Source organism: Xiphophorus maculatus, chromosome 6, assembly GCF_002775205.1.
Source record: "Xiphophorus maculatus strain JP 163 A chromosome 6, X_maculatus-5.0-male, whole genome shotgun sequence".
NCBI classification, from domain to species: Eukaryota; Metazoa; Chordata; class Actinopteri; order Cyprinodontiformes; family Poeciliidae; genus Xiphophorus; species Xiphophorus maculatus.
This window is the reverse complement of record NC_036448.1, coordinates 351,525-371,036: the sequence shown is the minus strand read 5'-3', so window position 1 is coordinate 371,036 and position 19,512 is coordinate 351,525. Positions and strand designations below refer to the sequence as shown.

Genomic DNA, 19,512 nt, shown 5'->3' with positions numbered 1-19,512 from the left:
CACAGATAATAATAAAATGAAAAAATTTCTTCAAAGTCTTTCCATTCCTGCTATTGATATGGATACTGCCAGGAGCATGGATTCTTCACTCAGCCTTGTGGAAGTAATAAATTCAATAAAAGCGCTGCAGTCAAACAAAGCCCCTGGCCCTGATGGGGTTCCCATCGAATTTTATAAAAAGTTCATAGAAAAATTGGCACCACTATTATTGGCTATGTTTAACAAATCTTTAGAACGCAAGACTCTACCTCCAACATTAACACAGGCTACTATAGTTTTACTTCACAAAAAGGACAAGGACCCAACTTTATGTGGTTCTTACAGACCATTGTCCTTGTTAAATGCAGATGTAAAGGTGCTAGCCAAGTTGGTTGCTTCTTGTTTGGAGAAGGCCCTCCCTTTGGTTATATCTGAAGAGCAAAGTGGTTTTGTCAAGAGGCATCAATTATTTTTTAATACGCACACCCTTTTTAATGTCATCTATTCAAAGCATTCTTCTGATATGCCCGAAATGGTAATTTCCCTGGACGCTGAAAAAGCATTTGACAGGGTGAAGTGGGAATACTTGTTTGTGGTTTTGAAGAAGTTCGGATTCAGTGATACATTTGTTTCTTGGATTCGTTTCCTTTATACAGGCATTGGATAAAAGAGCGGAGAGGGTGTGAGCATATGCTTTATTTGGTGTACTATGGAGGTGAGTTTGTTTTTTTCATGTTGTTTCCAAATATCATTCCGATGTCCACTGAACTCTCGGTTGCGCCATGTCAGCTGTTTGGGATTCCCCTCTGTATTTATGTCACTGCGCTTTCAGATTGGCTACCTGTCACATTGAACAGGCAGCGATCTCGCTCCCAGTCGGGGAAACCCCCACATGCTGCAGTGATAAACTGGCCAAGACAATCCAACATGTTGAATATGCCTGATTTTAGATCGGAGCAGTTCTGACGTTCTACCGACTGGACGCAATGTGTGTAATAGTGTGTGTATTACACACCACACACTACAGGATGATCGGTTACAATTATTAGAAGCGACAATCTTAGAACATTGGACTTCTAAGATTGTTGTAAGGGGAAAATCGGGGCAAAAAATCGTGTAGTTTGAACTGGGCTTAAGAGAACTCCAAATGCCTGGTTGACACGACAAGACTTTAAAATAGCTGTTGAATTTTCTAAACCTGAGGGAATAAAACATCTTAGGTATAGCAGGTTTTGTTGATTAGGATGTGGTGTTAAGCCACATGGCAGCACACACACAACACACAGACCAACATTCAGATCACACCTAGCAACAAGGTCAGTCAGAGCTAGCAGCAGGGTTAACAAACAGGGTCAAACCCACCTCTGCAGTAAGATAAGAATTTCTGTCATTTCCTAGCACAGAGTTGCTCTCTGAAGCCAGTTCTCACTGGCAGGCCTTTGTGACTAAGACAGGGGCTCTCCAATACAACTCTGGGAGTACAGGCCCTGGTTAATTCTACAGAACATTAAGTGATAAATATAACAATATACAGTACCTGGCACTTCAGTGACTTCTCTGCCAGATGAAAGCAGTCTGTTATCAGAGCGATACAGTTCTCTGTCCCTGTTGAAATGCAGACATACAAAGACAGTCAATGAAGACAAAGAGTCCATATACATGAACCATATCTGTGACACATTAAGGGTTTCTTAGGTTAACTGCTGCAATATTTATAGAATAGAATAGAAGTACTTTATTCATCCCAGCAGGGAAATTACTTCGCAGTTACAGCATAGAGACGAGACACAATAACAACTACCACTGAGTAGTAGTTGTCTATAAATTGTAAAAATATGAATGCTGTTAATATAAAAAGCAACTTAAGAGAAGTCCTTGCAAAGATTCAAAAAAAATGTAGATATGTATATGTAAATATATGTACAGCAAGTGTGCCATAGTGCAGTTGTGCAAAATCGGACTGATTAGTGCAGAACAATGATTTAGCTTTTATTGTACAGTGAGATGGCATGTGGCAGGAAGGATTTCCTGTATCTGTCCCTACGACAGCGGAGCTGGAGCAGCCTTTGTGAGAAGGTGCTCCGCTGTCTGTCCACTATGTGGTGGAGAGGGTGCTGTTTATTGTCCATAATAGATTATAATAGATATTAGATATATATCTATTAGATATTAGATAATAGATATTTGTTCCACTTGTTGTGTCACTACTCTGGATTTCTTTGAGTAATGATCAGCCAAACTTTATTTAGTCCATAGCAAATGTTCAGTCCTTTTATTAATGAATGTTTGTGTGAAATGAGCTTGATGAAAAAAAAAACAGGAGTGATTATCACATTTGAAAAATTGGGACTCAAAGTAAACACACAGCTTACCTAGAAAGAACTGTTCACTACATGTGACTTTCCATTTTAATTACCGTATTTTCCACACTATAAGGCGCACCTAAAAACCTTCAATTTTCTCAAAAGCCGACGGTGCACCTTAAAATCCGGTGCGCCATATATATGGACCAATATTGAGCCACAGCAGGTCTCGGAACTACGGTAAGCAGCAGCCGACTTCATTTTCCCCCGTAGAAGAAGAAGCGCGCGGTGCATTCTGGGATATATGACTGAGCGAAGTGTGCCATTTCCATTTGTATTTGTGTAAAGACCCCAAAATGGCTCCTAAGAAAAGACACGCTTACGAGGCAGAGTTCAAACTCAAGGCGATCAGTCACGCAAAAGAACATGGGAATAGAGCAGCAGCGAGAGAATTTAATATTAATGAATCAATGGTGCGGAAGTGGAGGAAGCAAGAAGATGACCTGCGCCAAAGGACTAAAAGGAGTTTCGGAGGGAACAAAGCGAGACGGCTACAGTTGGAGGACAAACTCGAACAGTGGGTTGTTGAACAGAGAGCAGCAAGTATAAGTGTCAGTACAATCACTATTCGAATCAAGGCAACAGTGCTAGCACGCGAACTTAACATTAACGAATTTAGAGGCGGTCCTTCTTGGTGCTTTAGGTTTATGAAAAGACGTAATCTCTCCATCCGCACACGAACTACTGTTTCACAGCAACTGCCAGAAGACTACCAAGAAAAGTTGGCCACTTTCTGCGCATATTGCAACAACAATATTACTGAAAAAAAGATCCGGCCAGAGCACATCATTAACATGGACGAGGTTCCACTCACCTTTGATATTCCTGTGAACTGCACTGTGGATAAAACGGGAGCACGTACGGTAAATGTTCGCACCACACGGAATGAGAAGTCATCCTTCACTGTAGTTCTTGCTTGCCAGGCTAATGGCCAGAAACTTCCACCCATGGTTATTTTCAAGAGGAAGACCTTGCCAAAAGAAAACTTTCCAGCCGGTGTCGTCATCAAAGCTAACTCGAAGGGATGGATGGATGAAGAAAAGATGAGTGAGTGGTTGAGAGAAATTTACGTGAAGAGACCGGGTAGCTTTTTTCACACAGCTCCGTCCCTATTGATCTACGACTCCATGCGCTCCCATATCACCGATGGTGTCAAAAAACAAGTGAAGCGCACTAATTCAGTACTCGCCGTCATTCCGGGTGGATTGAAAAAAGAACTCCAGCCGCTAGATATCAGTGTCAACAGGGCATTCAAAGCTAGACTGCAAACTGCGTGGGAACAGTGGATGACAGAAGGCGAACACACGTTCACCAAGACACGGAGACAGCGCCGGACAACATACGCCACTATCTGCCAGTGGATCGTAAATGCCTGGGCTGATATATCATTCTCAACTGTGGTCTGAGCTTTCAGGAAGGCAGGAATTGTCACCGAACCGCTAGACAACAGCAGCGACACTGACTCGATTAACACTAGAATAGCTCAAGTTAGTCCACTTTGACGTATACCTATATCGGCTTCGATAGTCCAACTGGCCTGAAGGATTTTGAAGGACTTTGACGAAGCGGAGCCGGGCATGTTGGATGCCGCATTAGCCCAACTGTTTAATTCGGACACTGAAGAAGAAGAATTCGAGGGATTCGTGGATGAGTAATGAATTAATAAAGTGAGCTTTGCATGTTTATTTTGTGTGTTTACAGCTGAACTGCTGTTTACAGTTTACAGCTACGTCACTGACTCGGGGAAAATAATAAAACAGCTGTTTTTCATTTTGGGAGTTAACGGAATTGTCTGGTTTGTAATTTATTAATAAAGGTTTGTAATTTATTAATAAAGTTTGACTGACTTATCTGACTATTTTGTTGACATTCCTTTAGCGCAGTTCCATCTAATGGATGCATAATGTAACCCCAGCCTCTACTGTAGCGTCTATTCTATCAACACATTCTCACTCCCGACTCATAGTTGGGACAATTTCTGACCATGAGTCGCATATTATGCAACGACTTGGGCAAGGTCCTTCAGCGTCACATGTTGACGATTTGGGAAAGTTACGTGTTTTACGTGAATTATTAACGCGAAGGGTTCTCGCAACCGCTGCCAAACCTTCAAAACCCTTACGGTAAGGCATAGGGTAAAACCCCTCGTGTCACATATTGACACAAAAGGGGTATCCCGCGCGTCAATATGTGACAAGGACAGACCATCTCATGCGTCAATATATGACGACTTGGGAGTGAGAATGGGTTGATTCTTTGCGCCTTATAATGTGGTGCGCCTTATATATAAAAAAAGTTTTAAAATAGGCCATTCAATGAAGGTGCGCCTTATAATGCGGTGCGCCTTATATTGTGGAAAATACGGTACATATATGACCAGCCATAGCCAAAGACTTAAACGGGAGATATCAAGCAATGGAAGATGATTGTGCTTTTATTTTTCTAAAAAAATAAAAGGGGAACATGAATTAAAGAGGGATGAAAAAAATCATGTTTATATTTGGACAAAAGCAGGCATATAAAAATATAATTAATAAACTTGCTGGTAATATGTGTATTAGTGACTGTCAAACAAAGTCGGCGAGCAGTGATCCAGACTAGGCTACCACAATGTGCTGAAGATCAAAATATGATACTCATGTTTTTCAATTAAATAAGAATATATGTAGATCCAAAATATTAAACAATGAAACCATTTTATTCTAAAAATAAAATATAGAATGATAGTTATTTCCAGTGGCGATTCTAGCCCTGTTTTAGGTGCTGAAACACCCCACCCCTCCCGTAAAATACTGCTAAATGTCTCGTCCCGTATTGAACCGATACATAACTATCTGATAGACAAACCTTTCACACACATATCAACACTAAATGTAACAATAATGACCAAAATAAAACACAGGATATATTAAGGTCAGCTAAATTCTCGTGGCGGGAGTTAAACAGGACCCCCTGAATGCCATGCAGAATGCTACGGACCGTGGTTGCCTAGAGACGAACACTATGCAGCCGTGGTGAGCTGCTATCAACCCGCGTCTTTTTAAAATACCACCCGATATTCCACCATCCTTACAAGCAAACGTTCTTGCAGAAATACAGACGTGAGTGAAAAGATGCACATCCCAGGCTGAACAATGTCAGTGAAGATGGATACTGTGTCTATCGATGGACAAAAATGTGTCCATCATGGTGCAGTGTGCTGCTGTATGATTTGGGACAGAATGGATCAGGAGAGACCCGTCAGAACATAAAGAACCAGACATCAGCGTCTCTTCATCCCTCAGTCCTCTCCTACATTAAAAACGTTTGTTAGGACTTTCTGTGTGTTTTATTCAGAAATGTTGATCTATTTTAAGAATTCAGGGTTCATTGGTCATTTAATGTATTATTTCACTGTTATTTTATTAATGTGGTTTACCAGTTTGGATAATCTGACTTCCTATCAATGAAGAAAAAAAACATGCTAATCAAAAATGAACCAGACACAGACCTGCAGCCCAGGGGCGGTTCTAGATGGAGGCTAACGGGGGTACTGAGGAAATTATACTAAATGTGTTTTGTTAACATTTAGTGGTAGATTTTTTAACCTTCACAATTTTACTTTAACAATGCACAAAAAATTATAGTCCTGTACTTTTAGCTGCTGTATTGAGATAGGATCACATTTTCCATCTGCTAGATGAGGATCTGCAACCTGAATCTCTGTATACACAAGTGGCTCTTTGGCTCACTTAACATATCAAATGATGAAATATATTACTCTGCTTTTTGTTTTATTGCAACTGCAAGACAACAAGGTGAAGGTTCTGGAGTGGCCCAGTCAAAACCCAGACTAACATCGCTTAGAGAATTTGTGAAAGGACGTGAATAGGACTGTTCACAGTTGATCTCCCCCAACATGACAAGACTGTTTCAGTTTTGTCATGTTGGAGAAATAAATGAGCAGCTGACTGAGAGGGGTCCGCTCTGACTCCCTACTGGGGCGGCAGCCACAGAAACATCCACTAAATACCGAGTTGAAGGGGGTAAGTATTTATACAATCACTTATGTCAAATATGTTTTACTTAAATTTCATTATTTTATATAAATCAGTTTTCACTTTGACAGTAAAATCATTTTTTGTCAAAAGAATCCAAATTTTGCTAATTATGATTAAAAGCAGTAAAGGGGTAGAACATGCAAGAGGGTGAATATTTTTTACAGGCACTATATTATCCTCGAAATTATACGAAGATTAAATCGACTGAAGAACAAAAATACGAACTTTCTTTCCTACCCCCATCCCCCAGAAGCACAAACAAATGCTGTAAAACCTTTTACTGCAATTGAATTATAAAGTATAATAAGTAATAATACGTAGCCAGTAAAAATGCCTTTTAATTACATTTTAGCATGGTAATTCCACATGCACTAAAGGTTGATCTAGCCGTGTGTGCTGCGCCCTTAACGTATTATTGAGCATAAAAACAGTGTTAACACAAAAAGGTATTAAACCGTAAAACCGGAAGAGAAGGAAACTTTATGCCGTTTTCAAAAAGGGAACATGAGAAATTCTCACCCCACGAAAGCTCTGGAGCACCGAAGGAGAACAGCATCTTCCTTCTCATGTGTTTGACTGATGGAGAAAATAACGTCCGCCACCACCGTCATTTTTCTTCTTTCCAGCATCTACGCGCTCAGCTCAAAATTTCAGACGCACAATTTATTCGGCGACAAATAAAGAGACCCAACATGCAACATTGGTTCTTGTTTCTTCTTCTGGTGCTTTATGGTGGCTGGCAGAACAACTATAAGGTGCTTTACCGCCTCCTACTGGACTGGAGAGTAGAAAGCAAATCAGCCGAACAACGAAATAGATCCTTTCTAAAAGATTACTGTTTTTTTTCCCTCCCTTCTTTCGTCGAAGATGTTTCAGGTTTAATTTGTCAGTGCATCTTTAAACTACCCCTGGTTCATATGCATTGCATAAGGAGAGAGGATGCATTCATCCTCTCTAGTTTATGGCATTAAACTACTGCATGAGAGAAGCAGAAATTACTCCTGTTCTCTCTGATTATTGGATTGTAAATAATAACCCATTAGATTATTTGCTACTAATCTAATGCGTTAGATTAAAGTAACGCGTTACTAAGTAAGGTGTTGATAACACCATTTTTGACATTTTACATCTGTCAGGTTTCTGGTATGTCCACCCTCCCATAATAAAGTTGTTCCTACACACGTGTGTCGGAATAATTGTTCCTATATGCAACATCTACACATGCAGCGAACACATATACAACATAGACATATGCAACATCTACATATGCAGTGAACACATGTGCAATATAGACATATGCAATCTCTAACATATGCATCACCTACATATGTAACATCATGCAACATCGACATATCCATAAAGCACTAAGACCATAGACATCAACCAAAGACACATAGCAATGACTTAGACCAACAACATGTACACATATGACTTCTACTTATTTTTGACACAAATGGAACCCTATATATGGTGCCTGTGGGTGTGCGCCTATGCGTGGGGGTGTGCTTGTGGGGGGTTGGGGGTGCGTGAGCGCATGTGTGTGCAGTTTGGGTCCCAGGAGGGCGGGCGGTTGACATTCAGGGGGAAGAGTGGGAATGATGTCATTGTTTGTAGTCCTCTATAGAAGAACATGGCCGCAGCCTTCATCCTTTCTCTATCATTGCCAAATACTTAATTAGTTGTAGCTTTTACAACAACTGATTGTAGAATCCCACCAGGTAGGATTAAGGAAACAAGGCGGTGAATATCCTTTAACGGCTGGATGTGAGATGCTCATCAATCACTCAAAAATGAGACATAGACCTAAAACCTGGGGCAACAAGCACAATGCTACGCTCAACCTGGATCTCTGGATTCATCGTATATTATGAGAAGACAGCAGAGTAAAGGAGCAGGTGTGGTCTAGAAATGAGGAGTGAAGAAACACGTAAACGAGGTTTCGACGGACAAACGCTGCGCTAAAAGAGAACGGGGGAGGAAGAGCAGAAGAAATCTACCAGTTTAATATCTTCTGATTACAATGATGGCAGCTAAGTCGGACGGGGTCTTGAAATTAAATAGGAGCGATGTGGCCTTCACGCCGTTGCAGAACTCCGAGCACTCCGGCTCGGTGCAGGGGCTGCACCTGGGACAACAGACCGACTCAGCATGCACCCTGGACGTGGATTTTCCGAACGGGGAATCTCAGTGCTGCGGTCGGGGAGGCTCCAACTCACCTTGCTTCCGTCTAAGCAGAGAACAGCAAAAATATGTGATATGGGACTGCTTGTGGATTGTTGCTGCAGTGTCTGTTTATCTGGCTGATGTGGGAACCGACGTGTGGCTTTCAGTCGATTACTATCTTCGCCAGGACTATTGGTGGTTCGGCTTGACGCTTTTTTTTGTGGTGTTGGGTTCGTTTTCGGTCCAGCTATTTAGTTTTCGATGGTTCGTCGCTGACTTCAGTACAGAGGACAACGTTGAATCTGCCGTCGGTTGCCCCCAGTTGGATGGGAGTAAGTTACTGCTGAGTGGCTCGGCCTCTCAAGGCGATGTTCCCGTTCAGCAGCACCCGGCCACACCGCAGAGGCAGATGTCAACTGCCAGCAAGAACACTGCTACTAACAGCACCGGCAGCACAGCGATGGGCAGAAGAGGCACGAAACGGTCGCCCTATTACTCAGTCTGTGTGTGGTTGTGCCAGTCTATAATACACATTCTCCAGCTGGGTCAGATATGGAGGTAAGGTGCCTTAAAATTCTTAACACATTTTTTTTCCAAGTCGATACATTTTTTGCAGCTTTGTGTCTTAGTTACATTTTTGTTTAAAAGATCTGGTTTGCTCGCTTTGATTTAGCTGGCTTTAGACACACCCTCGAGAAAGCAGTTTGATAATTAACAATTAATTAGTTTGTAAAAAAAATCACATGTAAATGTGGTTGGAACTATGATGTCAGCTTGATATTGAAAACTAAAATTAGCTTCTCAGTAGAGTAAGGGCAAACAATGTCAGTAAAGTATTTACAAATCTCTGAGTTTTTCTGCAGTTTTATAACCATGGTCACCTACAACTTACTACAGTCGTCTGCTGTTGCCCAAAATGATTTCACACAAACTATTAAAAAGTTGCGCTTCTTCTATGCCTACATAAAAGAAGACTGAGTGCTGTCAGCAGTCCTGCCAAGAAATCTTTATTAGATTGTCTTTTGACAGGGCAAGTGGAGAACTGATTCTTTCAAATTAAAAGTCTCAAACAGATACATATTGTCAAGTTTAAGCTTAAAAATAGACATGTTGCCATGTCATTGTATCAATAACAAAGAATAAAAATACAAAAATAAAAACCCAAATACTACATGTAACTAAGACAGCTTATGCTGTCAGATAGAATGACAGGTCTAAGACCGGTTAGTGTTTTCTTTTGTAATACTAAATCTCAGACTAATTTAAACAGATGCTCACTTAAACATGTAAATACAGTTTTTGCAATTTTAGACAAATAGAAAAAGTATTTACCAAATAAGCCTTGAAGTACATAAACCATGTAGACATTGTTTTGAAGTATTTTTAACAACAAAATACTGAGGATTTTTATGATCAAGACTGCTAATTGATGAAGTTTTCATTTCATCTCTTTGTTTCATGTTGCCACAGTTAACCTCAGAAATTAGTTTTCTCTTAACAACAACAGCAATAATTTAAAAAATGATTGTTCCAGTAGCATCAGTGATTATCTTTCTGTGTGCTCGGCAGTCATTTGGCACAGCATTGAAAGCACCCTACACCCCCACTCTAGACCACCCCGGTGAAAAATAAATATACTAACTATGTTAAATTTGAGTTACTTTAAGTCGGACTAATCATGAGTATACTTCAAGTTTGCTTAGGATTAGTTAACTTAAAGTGTGCTATTTTGGAACAACTAATTTTGTGCCTAGTGTATTTTAATAGTATTTAAATTGCATTAAAGCACAATGTAAAGTGTACTAAGTGTACTTTTACGTACTTTTTTTGAGACCAACTAAAATTATACTTAGTACACTTTAAGTATATTGCTTTTTATTTAATGTAAACGTGCTTGATTAGTATATTTTGAGTGTACTATTTTTGTGATTGAGTTACATTTAAAACATATTTAGAATGTATCTTAAGTATATTGGCATTACATACTTTATATATGAGTAGTGTGATCACAGTCTACATTACACTTTTAGTTTATTATAATTGCAAATGAAGTACACTTTTTAGTTACTTAATGTCTTATTATTCTGCTTTGTCACTTTGTACATTACATGCTTCATATACTCTACAGCAGTGGTCCCCAACCACCGGACCGGTACCGGTCCGCGGACCAATTGGTACCGGGCCGCGCAAGAAGTAATGAACTACTTCCGGATCTTTTATTTTGAAAATCCTAAACCGGATTTTACCGGTTACGTTTTGCGCGTCAAAATTGAGCCAACTTGCAGCAGAATGAGTAACAAAATAACATCGGAGTACTGCGAACCCTCGCTATTTGGCGGTTCACCTTTCGCGGTGAAGGGCTGACCGGTCCACGCGACTAACAAGGTTGGGGACCACTGCTCTACAGTACTGAAAACATATCAGGCTACCAGTACCCAGAAGGATAAATTACAACACACTTTCCAGGTGAAACTAATTACATTGTGTATTCAATATATTCAAATTTTTAAGAGTACATTGCCAATATACTATCAGAGAGTTGTACAAATTGTCAATATATTCAACGTTTACAGTCAACATGCTTAACAAAATTAGCACAATAAAACAATAGGTACACTTAGAGGATATGTGAAAAATATTTCACCAAGGACAGAGTATTGTTTTATACAATGTCACAGTATTCCAGTACTACTCCAGACAAACTGGCATTTCTTCTTCCCAAGAACAGTGAGGATCAATAACAGAACATTCCCATTGACTGCACCACTGCAATTTACAGAAATTTACAAAAAACAGTAAAACAACAGTGCAATTAAAGAGAGAAAGCACTTGTATTTTAAAGAGTACAGAAAGATGGCAAAGAAAAAAGTATGACATTTTAAGATGTTGTGGACTCACTAAGTATTTGACATCATCAGCAGATCGGTTGATGCAGTGAGGAGATATAGCGGATGGATTCAAGTATACATGGACAGGGGGCACAGTGGAGTCAAAATAATGGCATTGGGCTCCTTTGAGGTTCACAAGAGTCAATCTTAAAAAGTTTGGTGCAAATCGGATGATATATATGTGATTTAGAGGCGCCCGTATACAAATGGTGAGGGACTAAATTTCGCCATTTGGCCATGCCCACATGGTTCAGCCAGCAGGCAGCGTTGACAGAATTCATCATCATCATCATGTCATTTATGTCACTTGACACAGGTTTAAAGCTATATGAACCAAAGGGTAACAGTAAGACATTGTAACGCTTGGGTTGTATTTAAGGGAGGAGAGGAGGCGGCAGACTCCTCTGGGCGATCAAAAACTCGCAACCACACTGGTACTGGGAATTCCACAGTGTTGTCTTTTAATGAACACTCTCTTCACCAACCTTACAAGCCCGGTTGAACGGCTGCAATAATATCAAACATGAAAATTAGCAGAGTCCAAACAACCCGTAACATTACTATAGAAAGCTAACATGTCCGTAGCACGTTTCTCCCACGCTCTCTACAGAGAAGCCGTGGCGCATGCTTGTGACGTCACTAACAACACTAGAGTGTCTTAAAGAGACACTACACAATTACGGCTGTTACAACATCCATCAGAAAAACAGGTGACTTCCTGTTGGAAGCGGGTGGAGCTAAGGTGATGTCATCAATTGACCATGTAAATGTGGTGAGGACTGGTCTGTAGTGAGACATAGAAAGTGTGATGCAGCCCTGACCTTGTGTGTGGAAGTTATTGCACTTTGATGTATCATGGTTAATAGTCAAAGTTTGACACTTAGGCACACCCACATTCTTTGATGTACAAAAAATCCTTTGATAACTTTTGACCTTCAATGCCTGAAGACTCTGCTGAGTGATTCTGAAGTTTGTATGTCAAACGCTGTAGGACGAGTTCGATCAGATATGACGTCAAAAAAAAGGACATGATGGGAGCTTTGATTAAAAATGGCTGACTTCCTATTGGGTTTGGACCATGGCACCAGGAGACTTTTTTGTAGGTCCTGATTAGATACACATGTGTACCATGTTTCATAATTCTGTGTTAAAGCACGGCTTGGGGCTGATTGTTTAAAATATTCTAGGGGGCGCTGTAGAGGAATTAGGCCACACCCACCAATGATTGTTGTGGATTCCTGTCGGTGATTGGATACGGATCAATATCAGTGAGTTTGGTGCAGCTCGGTTTGAAACTGTGGAATTTAGAGCCAAAAGTATGGCGACGGCGTTACAGGTCACTTCGCCACGGCACCACACCCACCTGCTCCACCGAAACCGGTCAAAGTTCGAATCCATATAACACCAACGTGTCTTCTGTCTCTGGACACAGTTTCATGTTGATTAGGTCAAAGGGGTGAGATAGCGACCTTTCAAAGTAAAACATGACACTTCCTGTTCTCGGGGGCGTGGCTTAAGTGATGTCTTGTTGGGTGCTGAAACTAACAATGAATAAAATGTATGAAAGAGAAATGGTAGATTAACAAGGGGAATAAATTCTGTCCAATTATTTTCAAATCAAATTATGTTTATTAAACCCATAGTGTTGGACTTCCGGTTAGACTGCAAGATGGGGTAGATGCTTTTTCTGAGGTTCCCACCTCGAACACTATTACTATATTAAATTCCACTTCGTGTTTGTTAATTCAACAGCAGTTGTAAAGCTGTATTGGAACGGCGACCAGTTAATCAGACGATGACCAGCAGAGCAAAAAAAGGAGAGCAAAAAAAAGACGAGGGGAAACTGTACAATTAAACATGTGCTAACAGCTTTGTTAGCTGACCACAAGAAAGACTGCTGAGAGAGACCACAAGAAATCTCTCTCAGCGGAGTTCAATCCGGCGTTCACTAAACTCGAAACAAAACTGGAGCGCTTTGAATCTATCGTTTCTACACACCACCAGCGTATTTCATCACTGGAAACTGTGGCCACTACCATGAGCGACGACATACAGGCAATTCAAGCTGAGCTAGCTACGGTGACCAGAGAGAAAGCTAAGCTAATTGACTTGGAAGGTAGGAGCTGCCGCAACAATGCCAGATGTTGGTGGGACTTCCTGAAGGCATAGAAGGTTCACATCCAACAACATTTTTCTCTCAACTACTTCTGGTGGTCTCTGGGGAAGATAAGTTAAAAGGGCTCTGGAGCTGGATCGAGCACACCGGATGCTAACGGCAAAACCGGGCCCTGGTGAGAAACCCAGAGACATTATTGTGTGTTTCCACAACTATCAAATCAGGGAGCTCGTTACATCCAAAGCCTGGGAGTTGCGAGGCAAGTTGAAGTATAAGGGTACCCTGTTTCACATTTTTGAAGATTACTGCCTGGAGGTTTTACAGCAGCGCTCAGCTTACCGTCAGATCAATAAAGAACTGTATAATCAGGGACTCAAGCCTGCATTGCGCTACCCAGCCAGACTGTTCATCATGACCAAGAATGGGAGTCGAAGGTTCCTGGCTTCACCTGATGACGCCAAGCGCCTGATGACTCTCTTCATCCATCCAGCCCAAGCCTGCCAGTGGAATAATTATTAGTTGGATCCAAGCAGTTTATTTGTGGTATTAAACTAGCTACTTGCAGAACTCAGACAGTTCTTTATAGTTTGTTTAATGCAAAGCTGTTTCTAGAATTTCTTTACTTTAATGTTATTCTTCTGATTAACCTGTACAATTAAAACTAGCCCTGGATTTGATTTCTTTTACAGGGACTGGACTAGAATGCTGTGATGACCAACAGACTACTCATTGAGAGCCAGCATAACTATCTTGATGTGTAGTATGCTATTATGTTGATTTTACTCAGTTATGAAGTTTTTCAGAAGTTCTTCTACAGTTACATTGGTTGAATTTGTGGTTGTCTGGTGTGAAATGGTTGCCTTCTGACAAGTGACCATTCTGATTTTGGGAGGAGAAAAATGTTAGTCTATAATGAAGGAAGTCTCGCAGGAGATAGAAGATGCCCTGCTGTGCGATGGACAATTAAATTTTTGTTATTGCTTTAAAGGGGGTCTTCGTCCAGATGTGCGTGTTTTTTAAGTGGAGATGTGTATGTGAGTGTGTGTCCTTTTCCGTTTTCGCTTTCTTTTTTTTCCCCCTCTTTCTTCTTCTCTCTCTACAGCTGCCGGCCAACAATATGCCAAGTGCCAGTCTCCTTTCAGCCAAAACCGGACTGCCTTACTGCAATGTATATACCTCTTCGGGAATAGTAAGGTATGACCAGCACAGGTAGTAATTTGAGGGTTGTTTCTTGGAATGTGAGAAGTTTGGGAAATGCCACCAAGATTGCTAAGGTTATGGCTCATCTGCAGCAAATTAAAGGGGGCATACTCTTTTTTTTACAAGAGACACCCCATGTAATAGAGAGAGAATGTGACCTAAAAGAAGTTGGATTAGCCATGTATTTCATTCTAGATTCAATGCCAAGGCTTGAGGAACCTTGGCATATTATATACTTATTATATAAGTATATAATAAGTATTATACACTTATTCGTAATAATATTATGTTTGAACAGCACAAAATAATAGCGGACACGGAGGACCGTTTCATAATTGTATTTGGTAAATTGCAAAACTCTGGTGATACTAGCTTGTGTCTACGGTCCAAATTGGAATGACAATACCTTTGTGTCCAGACTCTTTTCATCTATGCCTGATATTGAAAAAAATTATTTATTTAATTTTAGGGGGAGACTTTAATATGATCCAGGATACCCGCTTAGACAGCTCCTCAAAAAAACAATCTCATTATCTAATGCTGCTAAAAGCCTTAATGTTTTTAAAACTCAGTTGGGACTGGTGGATCCGTGTAACCCAGCACTTGAGCAGTTTTCCTTCTTTTCCCATGCCCATCGTTTCTATACAGGCATCGATTTTTTCCTTATTGGTAGACTGCTTTCTAAAATAAAAGCCACTATACTATAGCTATATCTGATCATGCACCAGCCTCCTTAGATTTAGAATTGGTCGGTCAAGCCCGTTATTTTAAATTTTGGAGATTTAATTCTATACTGCTTGCTGAGGAGAACTATAAACATTTTTTTTAAATCAGCTTTCACTTTACTTTGATCTTAGTGACTCACCTAATATATCAAGAAGCACCCTCTGGGAAGTCTCAAAAGCATATATGAAAGGTCAGCAAGATAAAATGATAGATTTGCATCATTCTATTCAGAATTGTATACCTCCCTAACTCTGCCCTCGTTACACGATATACTTAATGATATCAGCTTTCCATGGATAGATAATGAATTTATGAGAGTTCTAGGTGGGCGTATTACTACAATGGAGGTGCAAGAATCTATCAAGTCCTTAAATTCGGACAAATCCCCTGGACCAGACGGTTTCTTTTCAGAATATTATGAGGCTAATGTGAATCTTCTGGCGCCAGTCTTGACAGATGTGTATAATGAGGTTTTCTCAAACAGGCGCCTGCATAGCACCTTATCAGAGGCTACAATATCCCTGATTCTTAAGAATGTTAAAGACCCCCCATTGTGTAGTAGCTATAGAGCTATTTCCCTCCTAAATGTAGATTTGAAAATTGTATCTAAAATTCTTGCAACCCATTCCAGCGAGTACTTCCTCTCATTATTTTATTAGATCAGACAGGTTTTATGACTGGGTGACAGTCATTCCACAACACCAGATATCCTCTCAATATTATCCATACGCCAGTTACCCTATCACCTGAAATAATTGTATCTCTTGATGCTGAGAAGGCATTTGACAGGATTGAATGGGGGTTTTTATATGAAGTAATGGAAAGATTTGGCTTGATAACGATTTTATCCTTTGGGTTAAACTGCTGTACTCATCACTGGTGGCCTCAATTAAAACAAATGATTTGGTGTCTTCACCCTTTTCTCTTGGAAGAGGCTTTAGGCAGGGATGCTCTCTGCCCCCCTTGTTATTTGCTATCGCAATAGAGCCTCTAGCCATCTGGTTGCGTGCCAAGGAAGGTTTTAAGGGTATTCTAAGATCTGGTGTAACCCATAACGTGTCCCTTTACACGGATGACTTGCTCTTATACATTTCTGATCCTCATACATCTCTCCCAGTGCTCTTTAACATTCTAGAACAATATAGCAAGCTTTCAGGTTACAAGCTCAACTACCAGAAAAGCCAATTATTTCCCTTGTACTCTCCGGCAAGGAACCTTCCATGATCAATTTCACCTTTTAAATGGGCAGAAGCAGGGTTTCGTTATTTAGGAATATTCAACTGTTCTTCTATGTCTAACATGATGAATGGTAACTTTTTGCTGTTATTAGAGAGCATGGAGAAAGATTTTGACTAGTGGTCCCTATTACCATGAATATTTGTACCTTTTCCAGCATGTTCCTATACTAATTACAAAGACATTTTTTGACAAATTGGACAGGAAGATATCTCAATTCTTATGGCTTAAAAAACCCGCCAGACTTCGTAAATTGGTGCTACAGTCCCCAATTTATGAGAGCGGACTTGCTCTTCCCAACTTCAGGCAGTACTACTGGGCAGCTAATGTACATCATATCTCAACTGGAGGTATGATGCTGATGTTTCACCGGCCTGGGTGCAGATTGAAAGGGCGTCTAGCCGTTATTTGTTGTCCTCTTTGCTTTGTTCTCAGCTTCCCCTGCCTCTCTCCCTGGTAGATTACAATCCCATAGTCAGGGCTACATTAGCTATCTGGAGCCAATTCAGGAAACAGTTTGGCCTGCATGGGCCCTAAATACAAACTCCTTTAGCCAAAGATTGTAACTTTATGCCTTCAACTAACTAATTTAGTTTTTAACTTGTGGCATGACAGAGGGCTCAAGACTGTAAAGGATCTTTATAGCAATATAAAGATTGTTATAGTTGAAAAGGATGAACAATACCTTTTCATTCTTTGCTGAACTTTCATCTAAATTCCAATTTCCAAATTCTCATCTCTTTCGGTTCTTTCAGGCCTGGGATTATGTCAAAAAGGTGTTTCTGCACTTTCCTAATAGACTCGACTTGTGCCCAGCATGCCTTAATTCAGTGCAAAATACTCTATAAAGTGCATTACACAAACGCAAAATTAGCAAAAATGTACTCATCAGTCAGTGACGTTTACAATAGGTGTGGACAATCGCCAGGTAACCACACCCACATGTTTTGGGCCTGCCCAAGGCTAAGCGGGTTTTGGGGTAACATTTTTAAAGTACTTAGTCAAGTATATAATTGGGGCCTGCCATGCAAAGCAATGGCAGGAACCTATTACTCTACACCCAACAAAGCGTCTCTTTAATCTTTATTTTTCTTCCGTAACCGTTAATGCGGCTCATACCGCTGCGTGCACACCTACAAATGAGGTATCAAAACGTGCAGAAAATTCACGCCATTGGAGCTATTACTTTTGGTGGGATTTGGGCTTAACGTGGCGACATAATTCGGAAAAAACTACGAAAAAAACCCCATTATAAGTCAATGGGAAAAATCCTAGAAATACCCTATTTTTGAGGATTTTCTGTGTCGTCACGAATTCACGTAGAAATGCCATTCAAATTTCATTTTGTAGATACGTCTGTGATGTCTTCGAAAGTGAAGACGGCTTGTCGATACCAATTACGGTTTGTCCACAATTTGTCTCTAAGCGACCCAAAGTTTTTCATTTTTCCTAAAATTAGAGCGTGTCTCAGACTGATTGCAGCTCAGCTAGAGTGAGAAATGAAGAGAATTTTTCACCCCAAAATAATTTTGAAATCGCCATCACGCCCACAAATATCGCATGATTGGTATCAAAATCGGTCCTGACATTGATACGCATGTCTGCTCCGGTAAAATGTTTTCGAAATTTATCTAGACCGTACGGTTTTCTGTCACGGTGCTTCAGAGCAAAGTCATGCGACAGGATTTTCTGAGGCTGTCTCAGGCTCTCTCCCATGTATTTGACTAGAATTTCAGATCTGTGCAAAACATTTCTTTCTCTCATCGCTGTCAATAATGTGAGTGAGGTAGAGATATGAATCGCGGGACTATCGGAGACGACAAATAGCCCTCTCATACGCTTCAAACGGTTTTCGAATATGTATTACGGTTCCCGAACGGAAAGGATTTGTTCCCAATGCTTTTTTCAGTAAAACTGGCTGGCTCAAACAGAGAATTGTCTGCCCCAGCCTCTCTCAATAACAGCTCACACTTTGCTGAGAAAATTATTTACCATAGCAACGGAACTCAAGAGACTATTGGCTGCTGATTAGGACTACAAATAAGCATCACTGTAGTTCTAACTATGGTGGAACACTCAGTTGAAACTGAGGTTGACTGAACTGGCCTTTACATCTACTTGCTGCTATGGGCTGTATATAACTGATTTAACTCAGTAACTGTTACACATGGGATTAGTTCGGAACTTTAAAATGAAGCATAATAATAATTTCAAAATAAAAGCCTTGAATATTTTTAAATCAGGTAATTGGTCTTTTCAGCATTATATAACTGATTTTATCCAATGACTGTTATACATGGGATTAGGTTGGCCCTTTGAAATGAAGCTTAACAAAAATTTCAAAATAAAAGCCTTGACCATTTTTACATGAGATTATTGCTCTTTTGAGCATTATATAACTGATTTTATCCAATGACTGTTATACATGGGATTAGTTTGGCCCTTTCAAATGAAGCATACTGAAAAATTCAAATTAAAAGCCTTGACAATTTTTAGATCAGGTATTTGCTCTTTTGGGCATTATGTGACGTTTTTATCCAAAGCACTGATACACATAGGATTAGATTGGCACATTGAAATGAAGCTTAACAAAAATTTCAAAATAAAAGCCTTTAATATTTTTAAATCAACTACTTGTGTTTTGAGCATTATATAACTGATTTTATAGAATGAGTGTTACACATGGGATTAGGTTGGCCCTTTGACATGAAGCTTAACAAAAATTTCAAAATAAAAGCCTTGAGATTTTTTACATGAGATTATTGCTCTTTTGAGCATTATATAACTGATTTTATCCAATG

At 40.1% G+C, this 19,512-nt stretch overlaps 2 protein-coding genes across 4 annotated transcripts in view; one reads left to right on the top strand and one right to left on the bottom strand.

The window, feature by feature from the left end:
* Positions 1-7,099, bottom strand: part of tgs1 (trimethylguanosine synthase 1) — a 56,232-nt gene extending 49,133 nt beyond the window's left edge. For both annotated transcript variants that reach the window (XM_023335430.1, XM_023335431.1), the window contains exons 1-2: positions 6,902-7,099; positions 1,517-1,584 (exon numbers count right to left, since the gene is read on the bottom strand). In XM_023335430.1, coding sequence (XP_023191198.1) covers positions 1,517-1,584; positions 6,902-7,011 — 178 coding nt within the window. In that variant the 5' untranslated portion in view covers positions 7,012-7,099. The remainder of the gene's footprint in view (positions 1-1,516; positions 1,585-6,901) is intronic.
* Positions 7,100-7,970: 871 nt separating this feature from the next.
* xkr4 (XK related 4) overlaps positions 7,971-19,512 on the top strand; it is a 54,956-nt gene continuing 43,414 nt past the window's right edge. The window contains exons 1-2 of one of the 2 annotated variants that reach the window (XM_023335700.1): positions 9,020-9,103; positions 14,652-14,743. In XM_023335700.1, the coding sequence (XP_023191468.1) occupies positions 9,098-9,103; positions 14,652-14,743 (98 nt within the window). In that variant the 5' untranslated portion in view covers positions 9,020-9,097. Of the gene's footprint in view, positions 9,104-14,651; positions 14,744-19,512 lie in introns of both variants that reach the window. The other variant, XM_005809208.2, reaches the window with a different exon arrangement.